The sequence below is a fragment of the Calidris pugnax genome, unplaced genomic scaffold (genome assembly GCF_001431845.1).
Source record: "Calidris pugnax isolate Ruff unplaced genomic scaffold, ASM143184v1 scaffold54, whole genome shotgun sequence".
In the NCBI taxonomy this organism is placed as follows: domain Eukaryota; kingdom Metazoa; phylum Chordata; class Aves; order Charadriiformes; family Scolopacidae; genus Calidris; species Calidris pugnax.
In genome coordinates, this window is record NW_015090864.1 from 16230148 (window position 1) to 16242866 (window position 12719).

Consider the following 12719-nt stretch of genomic DNA (forward strand, 5'->3'; position numbering starts at 1 on the left):
ATATCTAATTACCACTTAATCTGTTCTGAACTTTGTAGGAATGTGTAACAGAAACCACTTTAACTTTTGCTAGAACTGAATTTGAATCATGTGTCTCCTCTCCTACATGACTGCCACATCCACACCCACCACCCTAAAGAATAGAAATATATTTCAGCTTTAAGAGGAAAATACTCTGTACTCTACTGTGTGCATCCTTGCTCGCTATGGGAGATGTGAAATGCAGGCTCAAGTGCCCCGCAGCACCCTCAGACACTCTGCAGGTCTCAGAGAGTCTCCATCAGAGAAGACCAACGAGAAAGAGGACCCTCGTGGCCTGGGAACAGCTATTCCGTATCATGGACAACCATTACAACCAGGACAAAATGCAGCTGTGTTGCTGGAACCTGAGAAGGTGCTGGCCAAACTGCTCAACTCCAGAAGCAGCTTTAGGGCTGTGAAGCATCTCTTTGTGATCTAAAGTAAGTGTGTGTGTCCCTGAGAGGCTGAGATTTAGCGTGGAGCTTCTCCATGGGGTTTTGCAGTGCCAGGAGCCCCGTTGGGGCTGTGTGTGTGTCCTGCAGTGCCAGGCAGGGGCTTGATAAGCAGCCTGGGCTCAGGGCTTCCACTGTGCGGCTGGAGGGGAGTGCACCGGGCGCACAGAGGCAGATATTTTCATAGCAAATCTAAGCGGCAGTTTAGAAAGGCTGCCCCAGCCAAAGAAAACCTTGGAAAACCCCGCAGAATGAAACAATAAAACTGTCTAAGAATTTAATCCAATGAGAAAGTTAGTAATTGTCACAAATCCACTGGATTTAGTTTTCTAAAATGAAACTGGCCAACGGAGTAACTAGTTGTGCTTCTGTAATCAACTAGGAGCAGTTTTACAAAGTAATAAGAATGTGGAGGGAATTGAGTTACACAAAGTGGCTGCCACCTGCAGGTACTCCTTCAATGTTTCAGTCAATAAGGTTGGAGGAAAAATAGGTGAAATCTCACTTTGCTGGGGCAGGTAACAGTTTGTGTTGGCCGGTAGCAAGTGTGATTTGGGCAAATATATCTTGAATAACTGCAAACGAAGTGATGGCAAAACAGCTGAGTGAGATCCAAAGGGGGCTGCCGGCTGCCTCTGGAGAGCTCCTGAGAGGTGAGGATGAGCTGCAAACCCAGCCTGCTGTGACCAGAACACTCAGTTCCCTTGGGCAGCTCTGGACAACAGGTACCAGTGCGAAAATCCAAAGACAGATTGTAGGATATCACTCCCGCCCAAGGAAAAACTAAAGGAAGGGATGCAGGAATTACTCCCAGTGATTCCCGTGTCTGCCACGGGTGTGCTCCAGCCCTGGGAGCACCAGGGCAGCACAACTGCACTCACACACTCTGTTTCTCACTGTAGTCTTTGCTGAGACCATTGTGCTGCTCAGTCGCATCACTGTGCGGAGCAAAGTGAGGTAGAAAGATTTATTAAGGAAGGACTTTTTTAAGAAGCAAAGAAAGATGGTTTAGCTTCTTAGCTTGATAAATGCAGATTTTGGGATGCTGCGTGGTGGGATGGCAACCCAGACTGTAAGGATCCAAAGGCAACCTCTCTTTTGGGGAATCATTCCAGCCAACAAGGCGTATGAAACAGGGCTGCTTCTCCTCAGGAAAAGGGCACGTGCCCTACACACCATATACTACCCTCATGCTGCTTCCATAAAGACTTGAAAGTACATGACAATGCAGATTATTCTCCTCGCTCTGCTGTGAGAAGGGAGCTCCAAAAAAACTTACAGAAATTTTTCTTGCAGTGGAGGATCCCAACACAATCTGTGAGTCAAATGCCCTCCTCGTGTCACGGCATTCACTGGATTTCATGGGCACGTAACCTCAGGAGGGCATCCCTCCAGCCTGTCCAGACAGACAGCCCTGACAAGCAGCTGAGCCACGGGGGAAGCAGGAGAACTTGCAAAATGAAAATGTGCATTTAGCTCCATGGGCTGCCTTGCTTCCAGCTCAGACGATTTCCTTCTGTCTCAGTCTGATAACTGTGCAGTCTCCCAAAACCTTCTCAGATGGCTGCTGTCCTGCAGATCCCAACAGAAGCAGGGTGAAAGAAAGCTTACAAAAGGCTTGATATCTCTCGGAGCAGTCTCAGTCTCTGGTAGATTAGCAATGCAAACAAATGAAGGCTTCTTGGAACTAGCCAGAGACTTTTGGCAAACCCATGTGTTTGTGACTGCTGCCTTCATTGGAGACGATTGACACGACTGTGTCCTTTCCAGGCATTTTCAGCATTTCTGTATTATCGGCCACCTGGTCCAGGGCTGCAGAGTCCATCCAAGGGAGGACTGAGGCATGAGGACTGCTTGACGCAGCTCCATGGGTAAGAACCTTAAAAAGCTGGATCTTTTGTGCAAGAAATCATATCCCTTGGCTGGTTTGTAAATGTTCATTGCAAACTATCTAGTGCTGCTGCCAGACAGAATTACCTTAACTGGGACCTTATGGCTCAATCCATGGAGAGTCTCCTACATAAACACAGGCATGAATTGAAGAGCCTTTTTTTGGAGAGAGAGCTCCAAGCAGGCGCAGGCACCTCAGTTACAGCCTTTTACAGGACAGTAGCTGTGACAACACTGAAAAAGGTCTCACGGTTGAGTTTGCTGAAATACAGGAGCCCAGCAGCTATTGGGATTGTCTTCCTCAAGGGCTTCTTAAATAAGACCAGCAGTGTGTCACCTGTGCACTGCAAAAGGCCATCTGCTCCTCCCCAGATATCTGCATCCCAACCCACAGAGGCAGATATTTATAGGCCCCTGAAGGAGGGTCAGCAAATGTTGAGAAGAAGGTTGATTTTCAACTCCAAGAGTTTGTAGCCAGGTCATCTTAGCCTTGTTACTCTCTGGAGAAAAGCAAACGGCAAAACCCTCTACTAGTATTCGGCTGTTCCTGAAGTCCCCTCTTGATCTGAGATCCTGGGATTCATAATGTTCATGGCTTGCCAGGCAGCCGTTTTCAGCTCTGATTCACCCATGTGGACTAAGACACTGATACCTCAGCTCTCCTCAGGGAGAGTCTCAGCACAAAGTAGAGGTTTCCTCTCGATGTGTAACCATGGCTTGACCCACTCCACCCAAGACCTGACAGGGTGACAACTTTCCAAAGAAGACCAAGTGCTTGAGCCAACCACCCGGTGATACGTGGTGATCTGCGGTTAGCAGCTAGTGAATAGATCAGTTCAGAAGATCTGGGCTTTCAGTGCTGTCCTGGGCAGTCCAAAGTGCTGTTCACTTTCCCACTGGTTGGAGAACCTAGTTTATGGGTGAGGTGCCTGGCTCCTCATAGAATCATAGAATCATATGGGGTTGGAAGGGACCTCTGGAGATCATCTAGTCCAACCCCCCTGCCAGAGCGGGTCTACCTAGAGCAGGTTGCACAGGAACTTGTCCAGGTGGGTTTTGAATATCTCCAGAGGAGACTCCACCACCTCCCTGGGCAGCCCCTTCCAGTGCTCTACCACTCTCACAGGAAAGAAGTTCCTCCTCATGTTTAGGTGGAACTTCTTATACTCAAGTTTGTGCCCATTTCCTCTTGTCCTGTCACTGGGCACCACTGAGAAAAGACCGGCCCCATCCTACTGACACCCTCCCTTGAAGTATTTTTACGCATTAATTAGATCTCCCCTAAGCCTTCTCTTCTGAAGACTAAAAAGACCCAAGTCCCTCAGCCTCTCCTCATAGGAGAGATGCTCCAGGTCCCTAATCAGTTTCGTGGCCCCTTGCTGTACCCTCTCCTGCAGTTCCCTGTCCTTCTTGACCTGGGGAGCCCAGAACTGGACCCAGTACTCCAGCTGGGGCCTCACCAGGGCAGAGTAGAGTGGCAGGATAACCTCCCTCGACCTGCTGACGACACTCTTCTTGATGCACCCCAGGATGCCATTTGCCCTCTTGGCCACAAGGGCATATTGCTGGCTTATGGTCATCCTGTTGTCCACAGTCCAAACCTGCCAGTGGCAGCAAGGTACCCCTGCAGGTGCTGTGTGACCAAGCTGCTCAGCACGTCCCCACATTTCTTTCCTTACTGAACTGGGGAAGAGGAAACATTGGCAAGCAAGGGTGGTCCTGGTCTATTGAAACAGGCTGCCTTGCTTCAAACTGATGGAGAAAGTAAAGTCCAGTAAGGCTTCTCTGACCTCCTCTGTACCCTGGGAAGTACCCATGTTCAGAGATCTGGAAAGCTTTGCTCTGCAGAGAGGACCAGAACCTTGGCTGATGCCACCATGACTCTGGTGCAGGTGGAGAGCCTCCCTCCAGCAGGGGCCAAGCCACTGTCTGGGCAGAGCACGTGTTGGGACTATTGCTCTTAGAAGAGGCAGGAGCACTTCACGAGAGTGCCATGAGTACCACGACGGGCGCTGCCAGGACGGGGCAGGCACGGCACCGCCATCGGCCCCAGCCCTGCCAGGGCCTCCTGCCCCGGGCACATCGCGCGGCGGAGAGACACGGGGGAGCAGGCTGCGACCCCGCTTTGGGCTCACACTTATTCCCAGTGTTTACCCTGGCAGCCGAAGCAGGTAACTTTATACCGTTTTGCTACTTGGTGGAAACGCTGTGAGGTGACGGGCACCTGAATTTGTTGACAGCTTTGAAGGAAACAATTTAATTATGCTAACCTAAAACCGATTCCATCCCTTCGCCCTGGGGCATGTCCCCACTGATGGCAGCTGCAGTCCTGCCCCGGGCATCTGAGGGCAGCTTGGGTCCCAATCCAGCAAAAGCTTACTGGATGCTTTAATATTACACAAAAGAGCAATGCTTGCAGAGCCAACGGGATCGCCAGCGGGATCGCCAACATTTACACGTACAATCAAATGTGCAATTTGGCTCCCACCACTTTGTCATATTCTTGGCCTGTGTTTAAAAAAAAAAAAGGGAAAAGATGAAAACCCACAAATCACATTTAAACTAGCAGAATGATTTATTAAGAAAAAGCACTGACGGATTTTTGAAGTCCTGAAAGGGTTGAAATAGTCTGAATAGAATACAAGTTGACACAAATTTTTACCACAATGCAAAAGGAACTTGAACTATTCTAATAAGAGTTTGCTTTAATGTTCATGCATGTCTTCACATCCTGCTTTTGGCAATGGCCAGGAAAGAACTACCGAAATACTGTGAGAAAAGCTGTTCTCATGTTATTTCTGGCCCTGCTGTAATGCATGAAATCAGGACATCTCATGAGAGAGACTGATATTCAAGATTTTCAGTCTATTTTTCAGACAAAAAAGTCTGAATATATATCTAAACTTCTGGGTTTAGTCATGGCTAGATCTCAAACCAACAAGAAAAGTATCACTGAGGTCACAAGTCAAATACTCACAATACAGAAGAAAAGATAATAGTTATATTCAAATAGCTTTTAGGAAAAAAAACCCTGCAAAGCCAATTTAATAGTTATGTTCAAATAGCTTTTAGGAAAAAAAACCCTGCAAAGCCAATTTTCACTTGACATGCTGAGATGGATGCTCCTCGATCTCAAAATAACCCCTAATGCCACTGGGGAATTTCTGAAGCTTATTCGTAGGGTGCATGAGGGTCATGATTAAACCTAAAGTGCTTGAAGACACCGGCAAGTGTTGCAGGACTGGTACCGTGTATGTGTGCGGCTCTACTCTGTCTAAAAGTCACTTTTGATAAACACCTTCAGGATCCAAAGAAACGAGGGCTTTATGAACTATATGGTTTCTGGTGCCCCTGCCAACTCTGAATAAATACGCTGTGTGTGTAGCCAAGGTCTTGGAGAATTATTTCCTGAAAACTACTTTAGAACCAGAAGGAATTAATGAAGATGTGCCAGCTATTTCCTTCGCTGGCTTGCATGCCTCAGCCTCACCAATAACAAATAGTAGCGGTTTGTACATGAGTTATGCTGCTGCACCTCATGTTTTGCGCCCTGCAGAGCCCGTCTATTCTGTACCCAAGGAGGAAAACACAGACAGAGTATGAGTTTGTTGCCTCTCCTCGGGTATTGACATTCAAGGCTGGCAATAGCTACGAAAGCCAAACTGCATTTTGAGTCTTTGGCTTTAGCCTCTGCTAGGGTAGCATTTGTGTATTTTAAAACTATTTACAGAACTCTAACTTCAGTTCTGCTAAAAAGGAGATAATGCAGCTATCAGCAGCAGTTAAACATTAATATGATCTAATCTGCTTGAATAAACATTTATATTTATTATTATTGGAAAACTTATAGAAATCTTCTAAGTCATTAGAGATTTATAAATTATCAATTATGTAAAAGCTAGAGCAACTAGGGAGATGTTTTTATATGACTGCAAGCAATAAGGAAGGAGATTTTCAAACTCGGGCCAAAAGCATTAATTGCAAGTCCTCTTTAGAAAATCTTTCCGCAACCTTCTTTTATCCTCAGACTTTCTCAGGCTTCCTCTGCAGGAAAACAACTCGCTACCCGGTGGCTCCTGAGCAGAGACGGAGGGATTGGGATCCTGAGTCCCAGAGGGACCTCTCCCCGGGCAGCTCCGGGTGCCCAATCTCGTACAGCTTTTATAGAACCTGGCATTAACTTTGGGGTTTTCCTTCAAGACACAAAATCCCTTCACTTACATCCCTGTTGCCGAGGCAACATGCTTCAACTCTGCCTGTCCTCTCCAGGACCTGACATCTACCAGAGGAGCTTCTAGACAGAAAATCATCGAAACCCTGACTCAACCGCACAAGGTTTTACGCCGTGCGAGCAGCCAAGAGGCTGAGGATATTTGGGAGGGTTTTTTATGCAATAACTGGAGGGCCATCAAACTGAGGCATGTTATGACTACTTCTCCCCGTTTAAAATCCTAAAAGTCAGTCTGAATTTTGTATCCTCTCTGTCTTGTCTCCGGAAAACGCCTCAGATTTGGGGTTGAAAGTGAATACGCTCTGGGCTGATGTGTTGGGAGCTACTACCCCGTGCGGAGCTTTGTCAGTACGAAGGAAAGAGGAAACGTTTCTGCTGGTATTATTAACATGTCAGTAGCACTGATAGATTCCAACTGAGATCAAGCCCTCTTGTATTAGTCGTGTGCCAAGAGCAGAGTAGGAAGCAGAGAAAGGGGAGGAAGCGTTATTATTCCTGTGTTACAGCTGCAGAGGAGAGGCACGGGGATTGTGAAATCCTCGAGGTCACACAAAACCGCGTGCGGCTCGAGCGGGGAGTGGAGTCAGCCCCTCATATCTGCCCCTTCCCATCCCCTCAGCCCACGTGCCTCTCCCCACCTTGCCAGGTCGGTTCACATTTTCGGGTAACTGGGGATGCCCAAGAGTGGGGGCTGGTAGGGTAAGCCCCAGGAGATGGGTCTCAGGCAGATGCCATGATGTGAACCATGGTGACCCTGCTCATCGGTGCACCACCTTTGCTCCCACGCACACCCCCTCGTCTCTCCCTGCCCAGAAAAGGCAGACTTGAGCAAAAATTCCTCATGGTTTGAACCGTTCTCCAGAAAATTATTTAAAATGATGGATTGACCTCTATAACTGAAAAATGCTGGAGAATATTGGTGGTAAAAATATCCAACTTTATGCTTTCCAGTGGTGCTAGGTGGGAAAACAGGAATAAATAGTAGGGAATTCAGTAACACAGCGGATGGTGTTTATTCTTGCACAGGTGGCCGAAGAAAATTAAAATTATAATTATTATTGTTATAAACTGTTCAACGTTTATCCTTAACTTTTCAAAACAGTGATTTTTGCAATGTGACCTACAACTATTAATGTTAAATCCAAACAAATCCACATTCATTTTCTCAAATCTAGAGCAGACATCAGCCATCTGAGATATTGCAGTAAAAGAGAAACTGAGTCGTTCCCTGACTGGTAAAAGCACTGAAACTCTCTGAATTTCCTCAGAGAATATTAAATACAGATTTTAAAACTCAGCTAAAAGAAACATGGTTATCAAAAGAATAAAATATATAACATAGCAAAATTACTGATTTTTATTCTATTGATACATCACACATAATTAAGAAAATCAGCCTCTTTTGGAATGGTTCGACCCCTGTTTGTACAGAAACAAGGGCGTAGGTGTGTATTTAAGGCTTGAGTCTCTGGCTTTGTATTCCTTGGGGTTAAGTGAAAATGAGCAGCAGAGGAGGGATGGTACAGACTGGAGAAACCCACACAGCGTGACTCCATGGAGGGCAGAGAACTGAAGAAGCCAGGTGGGCCGTAAGAGCCATGAGTGGGGTCTCCTGTGGGGCAGACACAGATCCCACCTGGGTCCTAAGAGCACGAAATAAGAGAATGACTCACACATGTGGATGAAGCTTCGTAACCAAGAGGCCCTACCTTGAGGCACTGACCATGTCCCACACCAAATTGCAGAGCTTCTCCTGCTAACCACATTTCCTCCTAATTAACACGGTGTTACACAGCATTGTGGTACCCAGGAACAGCACCTGGCACCTGTCGGGAGCCCTTTTGCCCCCATGGCCGCTCACAGAGCCCCAAGAGAGCTGGGAAAACACAGCTCCTGCAAACTCCACAGAGTCTTCCTCCTCCCCGTGTCCGCTGCACGCAGCAGCCCAAGTGCAGCAGGGTCCCTATGGAAGTTGCTTTGTTTTACATGGCCCAGGGGATGGAAATCTAAAAAATGCAATAAAAAATGGACATGAAACTGGTGAGGAAAAAATAAAGCCCCTGAGAAGCAGTCAGGAGCTTGTTTTTCTAACTCTTTGGAAGGGTTTGCGTGGAAGTAGAAAGAACTGGGGTCTAGTCCTTCTTTGGAGATCCTGTTACATTTTTGTTTATTAATTATTAGGACAAAACACATCAAGAAAATGCAGAACAGAAGTGAGTCCTCCAGTTGCTTCCTAGATGAAGCAGCAGCTACGGGTTGGGTTGGGTTGGGTTGGGCTGCAGTGGGGTTTTTTGATCTGTGGTTTGTCTGGGGCCTTTGTTGCCACTAACCCCAGTGCTCTTCCCAGAGTTTGAGGGTGACACCACCCCACAGGGCCCCACCTTCATAGCAGGAAGAGGGGACAGCTCTGCCTGCTGCAGCTCCCAAAGAGACTCCTGTCCCCTCCCCATGTTTGCAAGCCCAGGTCCCTGCCTCTGGAGGTGCCTCAGGCCCCCCACACCTGACAGTCCTGTGTAAGGCCGGGTTGAAGGCTTGCACATGGCTGACCTCTACCTGCGCCATGCCATAGCCCAGGCCCTGGGTTTCATTGCTGAGCTAAGCCAGAAGCCAGATGACAAAATATTATGTGTCATAGCGTGTAAGAGCTGCCATGTAGAGCATTGTAGCACGCTCTACAACCCAACCTCTGGCCTCAGTCTAGGCTTTCCCAAGCACAAACTGCAGGCAGTCCCTCCTGTAGTTTTGTGGATGGCAAGAACTGGACCTTCACATGAAGTCCTCTCCCACATTGGCACAGAGTCTGGTGCAGTTCTGTTCTGTGCAGTCTCTGTTCCACCTTTCTGCAGCCTTCAGTGGCCTGCAGACAGCAGACCCGCTCCCTTCATGAACAGCTTTTCCTGGATGGAAACGATAAAGAAATACCTGAGTTACGCTGAGTGCTACGTTGGAGCTACAGTCTATAATTCTGTCTCAGTCTGCTCTTGCTGGACGTGGAAGTGAAACCAGGGCTTGGTTAATGGCCATATCTGCCAGGTTTCACGATGTCCTCTTGACAACCTGCCCATTTTGTCCCCTTGCTGTTGTTGCCCGCCCTGCTCCCCGCGTCTTTGGCCCTGGGGTTTGACAGCATTACCTGCCACAGCACCACCAGCACCACCAGCACCAAAGCTGCTTCAGGGATGGTGACACGTGGTGTTGGTGTGTTTGCTTCCCACGTACGTGCTTCCATTTCAGCACGCCCTTTTACCAATTCCAAACTAAATACACATAAAAAAAGAGAAATAAGCATACATTTTATCCTTCAGGTGCTCCTTCACTGCTGTTGAAAAACCTTCCAAAGCTCATTCCTCCACAGCTATTTGTATGCAAAAAGGCCTGTAATTAGGTGGCAACTGGAGAGCCTATCTTTACTTTCTAGTAGACCAACATAATTACCTCCCCCTTAGATGTAGTACACCCAGTATGATGACCCCGTTCTCCCAAGGATGGATACACCCTCCCAGCAGGGCACTGAGCCCTCCTTGCTCTAAACCAGGGGCTGTTGTAGGCATTGGTCCTGAAAGACCTCCAAAGGGGTAGTTCGGCTTCTTTCCTTAGGATTAAATTTAGCAAAACTCTATGTTATCAGATTTGACTTCACCCCTACTTTATTTTACCCCGGTGCTTTGGGGGCTGCCAGGCTGAGCAGAAAGACCCCCCTCCTGAGGCTGGGGCTCTGCCGGGCTCTGGCTGCCTGCAGAAGCAGAGCAAACCCCTTGAGGCACCATTTCAGCCAACTTGGTCAAGCAGGTCCGACCTTCTCTATGTCTGCCTCGGGACTTTGCTCAGCACTGACCTGGCTACTGCCATGGATGGCAACAAGTCTCCACAGCCACTCCCCCTTGCGAGTGTGGCTATTTTGCAGTGTGGATAACACCTCATTTTGCATCATCCTAAGCAATTTCTCACCTACCCAACTTCTCAGGCCCTTTGACATACGTGGCCATAGATATTTAGCCACCTAGGCATGCCATAGCGCAGAGTGTACCAGGGACGTGAGGAAATTCTTTGAATTTCAAACATACATGTTTACTGTGAAGGAATCCGCAGCTGGAGGGGGGAGCTGTGGGAATCCAGCGCCAAGGAAATGTTTGCTGAAAGCATTTAAAAAATAACCAGGGCACGAAGCAAGAGACAAAAGTAACACTTTGCCGGGAGTGCAAACCAGGAATGAGAACTGCGTTTGGGAGTGTAGACAGGGCTCTATCAAACTGGTTTTGGATTTCCCTCTTGCTCCTGGCTGGGGAAGGGTGAGCAGTCAGAGCAGCGCTCCAGCCTGTCGCATCACTTGCAGCATCAGGAGAAAATTCTCCTCTCAGTTTGACAGCGTGGTTGATTTTTTTCCTGGCTCCTCTAGTGAGATAAATTAGGCCCCAGAGCACCACTTGTAGGCTCTTTCTGCACGATATCCCTTGGAAAGGTGCCTTCTTGCCACTTTCTGGCACGCCAGCCTGGCCTGCTGGCTGGCTGAGGCTGGACACGCTGGGAAAGGGGTGTTGCTGGGAGAGGGGTGTTGCAAGGACCAGCAAAGGAGCTTCTTGCAGCTCCAGCCCCGAGTGCCCCCAACTCACCCTGCACCCCAGACCCCTGCCCCACTGTGAGGTGCATGGGAGCCCCGGTGCTCCCGTCAGCCGGCGCTGCACCGTCCCCAGGGGAGCCGGCTGCGGTATGCGGCCAGCAGCTATTGACTTACTTTTCCGTGCATGGCCGGGTAAGTAACCTTAATTAAAAACATGAAGCCCACAGTTTGTATCACATTCGCGATGTTAAACAAGCTCTGGAAATAGAAACCCTGTTTTCATTTAAGCTTTTCAACTGTGATCTAAGTAATAAAATATGGAGGGGGCGGGCATGTGTGAAATTTACATGTGATGATTTGGGAGATCTCGCTGCTTCAGAGGCTTGTAAGGCGCCGCGGTGCCAACTGCTCCTGCCGCTGCCTCACCGCGCTTGGCAGCGCCTGCCCCACACAGGCTTTTGGTTTTTTCCAGAGCCGCTTTCCAAATGCTGATTCCTGCCCTCGGCTCTTGTTGCTGTGATTTATTCTGGGTGTGGGTGAGGGATCTGCCAGCCCCTCAGCAACCTGCTGCCCTGGCTGCCCGTGCCCTGCCCGGCTCTAGGCAGGCAGTGTGCACTCCCACCACTCCTGGAGACCACCGATGTCCTTGAGGACAGCCACCTGTCCTGCAAGCACAGACAAAATGGTCCCGTGAGCCCATGCTCAAGTGGCACCATCACCAGAAGATGTGGGGGAGGATTAGCGTTGCCTTCCTGGTTCCTCCTGGGCCACTATGCAGGGAATGAGTGTCCATCCCACCATGCTGGGCAGGCAGGAGGGGAAGGTTTTCCGAGGGCACCTCTGTACTGGGTGACCCTGCTTCTGTGGGCCTGCAGGACCCACAGAAAACATGCTGTGCCCCATCCATGCCACCCCTTCGGAGCTGGGGGCCAGAGCCTGTGCCTGTCCTACCGGGGGGGATCACCCCTGCAGTGCCAGAGGGGCTGGGGGGGGAACGGGAAGGCAACAGGGCAAGTATTTTATGAGGCTGCAAATGGTTGGGATCACCTTCCTGTTTCACTGGAGTGAACAGGAGCTGTCAGGAGCTTGGTTTTGATCAAGTCTGTCACTTTCTCAGCTTCTTTTGCTGTAATGTAATTATAACAATACTTCCCAGGTCATAAACAGTTTGGCTGGGCATGGTAATAATTGAACCTGCGTGTTTTGCAGCAATTCTGCTAATAAGCACACCAGCAGGGAGACACTGGTCCCACGGTGTCTCTGTGTGCCCCCTACCCCTATCCCCAGCCCCCAGCTGTTTCTGAGTGCTCTGCCCTGGCCATGTCCTGGGGGGAACCTCAACCAGGGCTTTTCCTGAAGGCCTGTGGGAGCACAGGGTGGGCACGAGTGCTCCCGTGGTCATTTATGCCCATTTCCAGCTTTTGCTTTCTTCCTGGGGATGGGCAGCAGGTTGGTCCTGGGTTTTTTTTTTCCCCGCCCTGGGATGGGCGATTTTTCCATCTCAACCACGGAGCATCTTCAGCGCCGCATCGCCGTTCCCCAACCTCCCCCCAGGTACCACCCGAGG

The 12719-nt window shown here is 49.1% G+C and overlaps 1 protein-coding gene across 1 annotated transcript in view; it reads left to right on the forward strand.

Moving 5' to 3' along the window:
• The first annotated feature begins 4356 nt into the window (after positions 1 to 4356).
• MKX (mohawk homeobox) overlaps positions 4357 to 12719 on the forward strand; it is a 57416-nt gene continuing 49053 nt past the window's right edge. The window contains exon 1 of the mRNA XM_014944875.1: positions 4357 to 4534. Coding sequence (XP_014800361.1) covers positions 4357 to 4534 — 178 coding nt within the window. The remainder of the gene's footprint in view (positions 4535 to 12719) is intronic.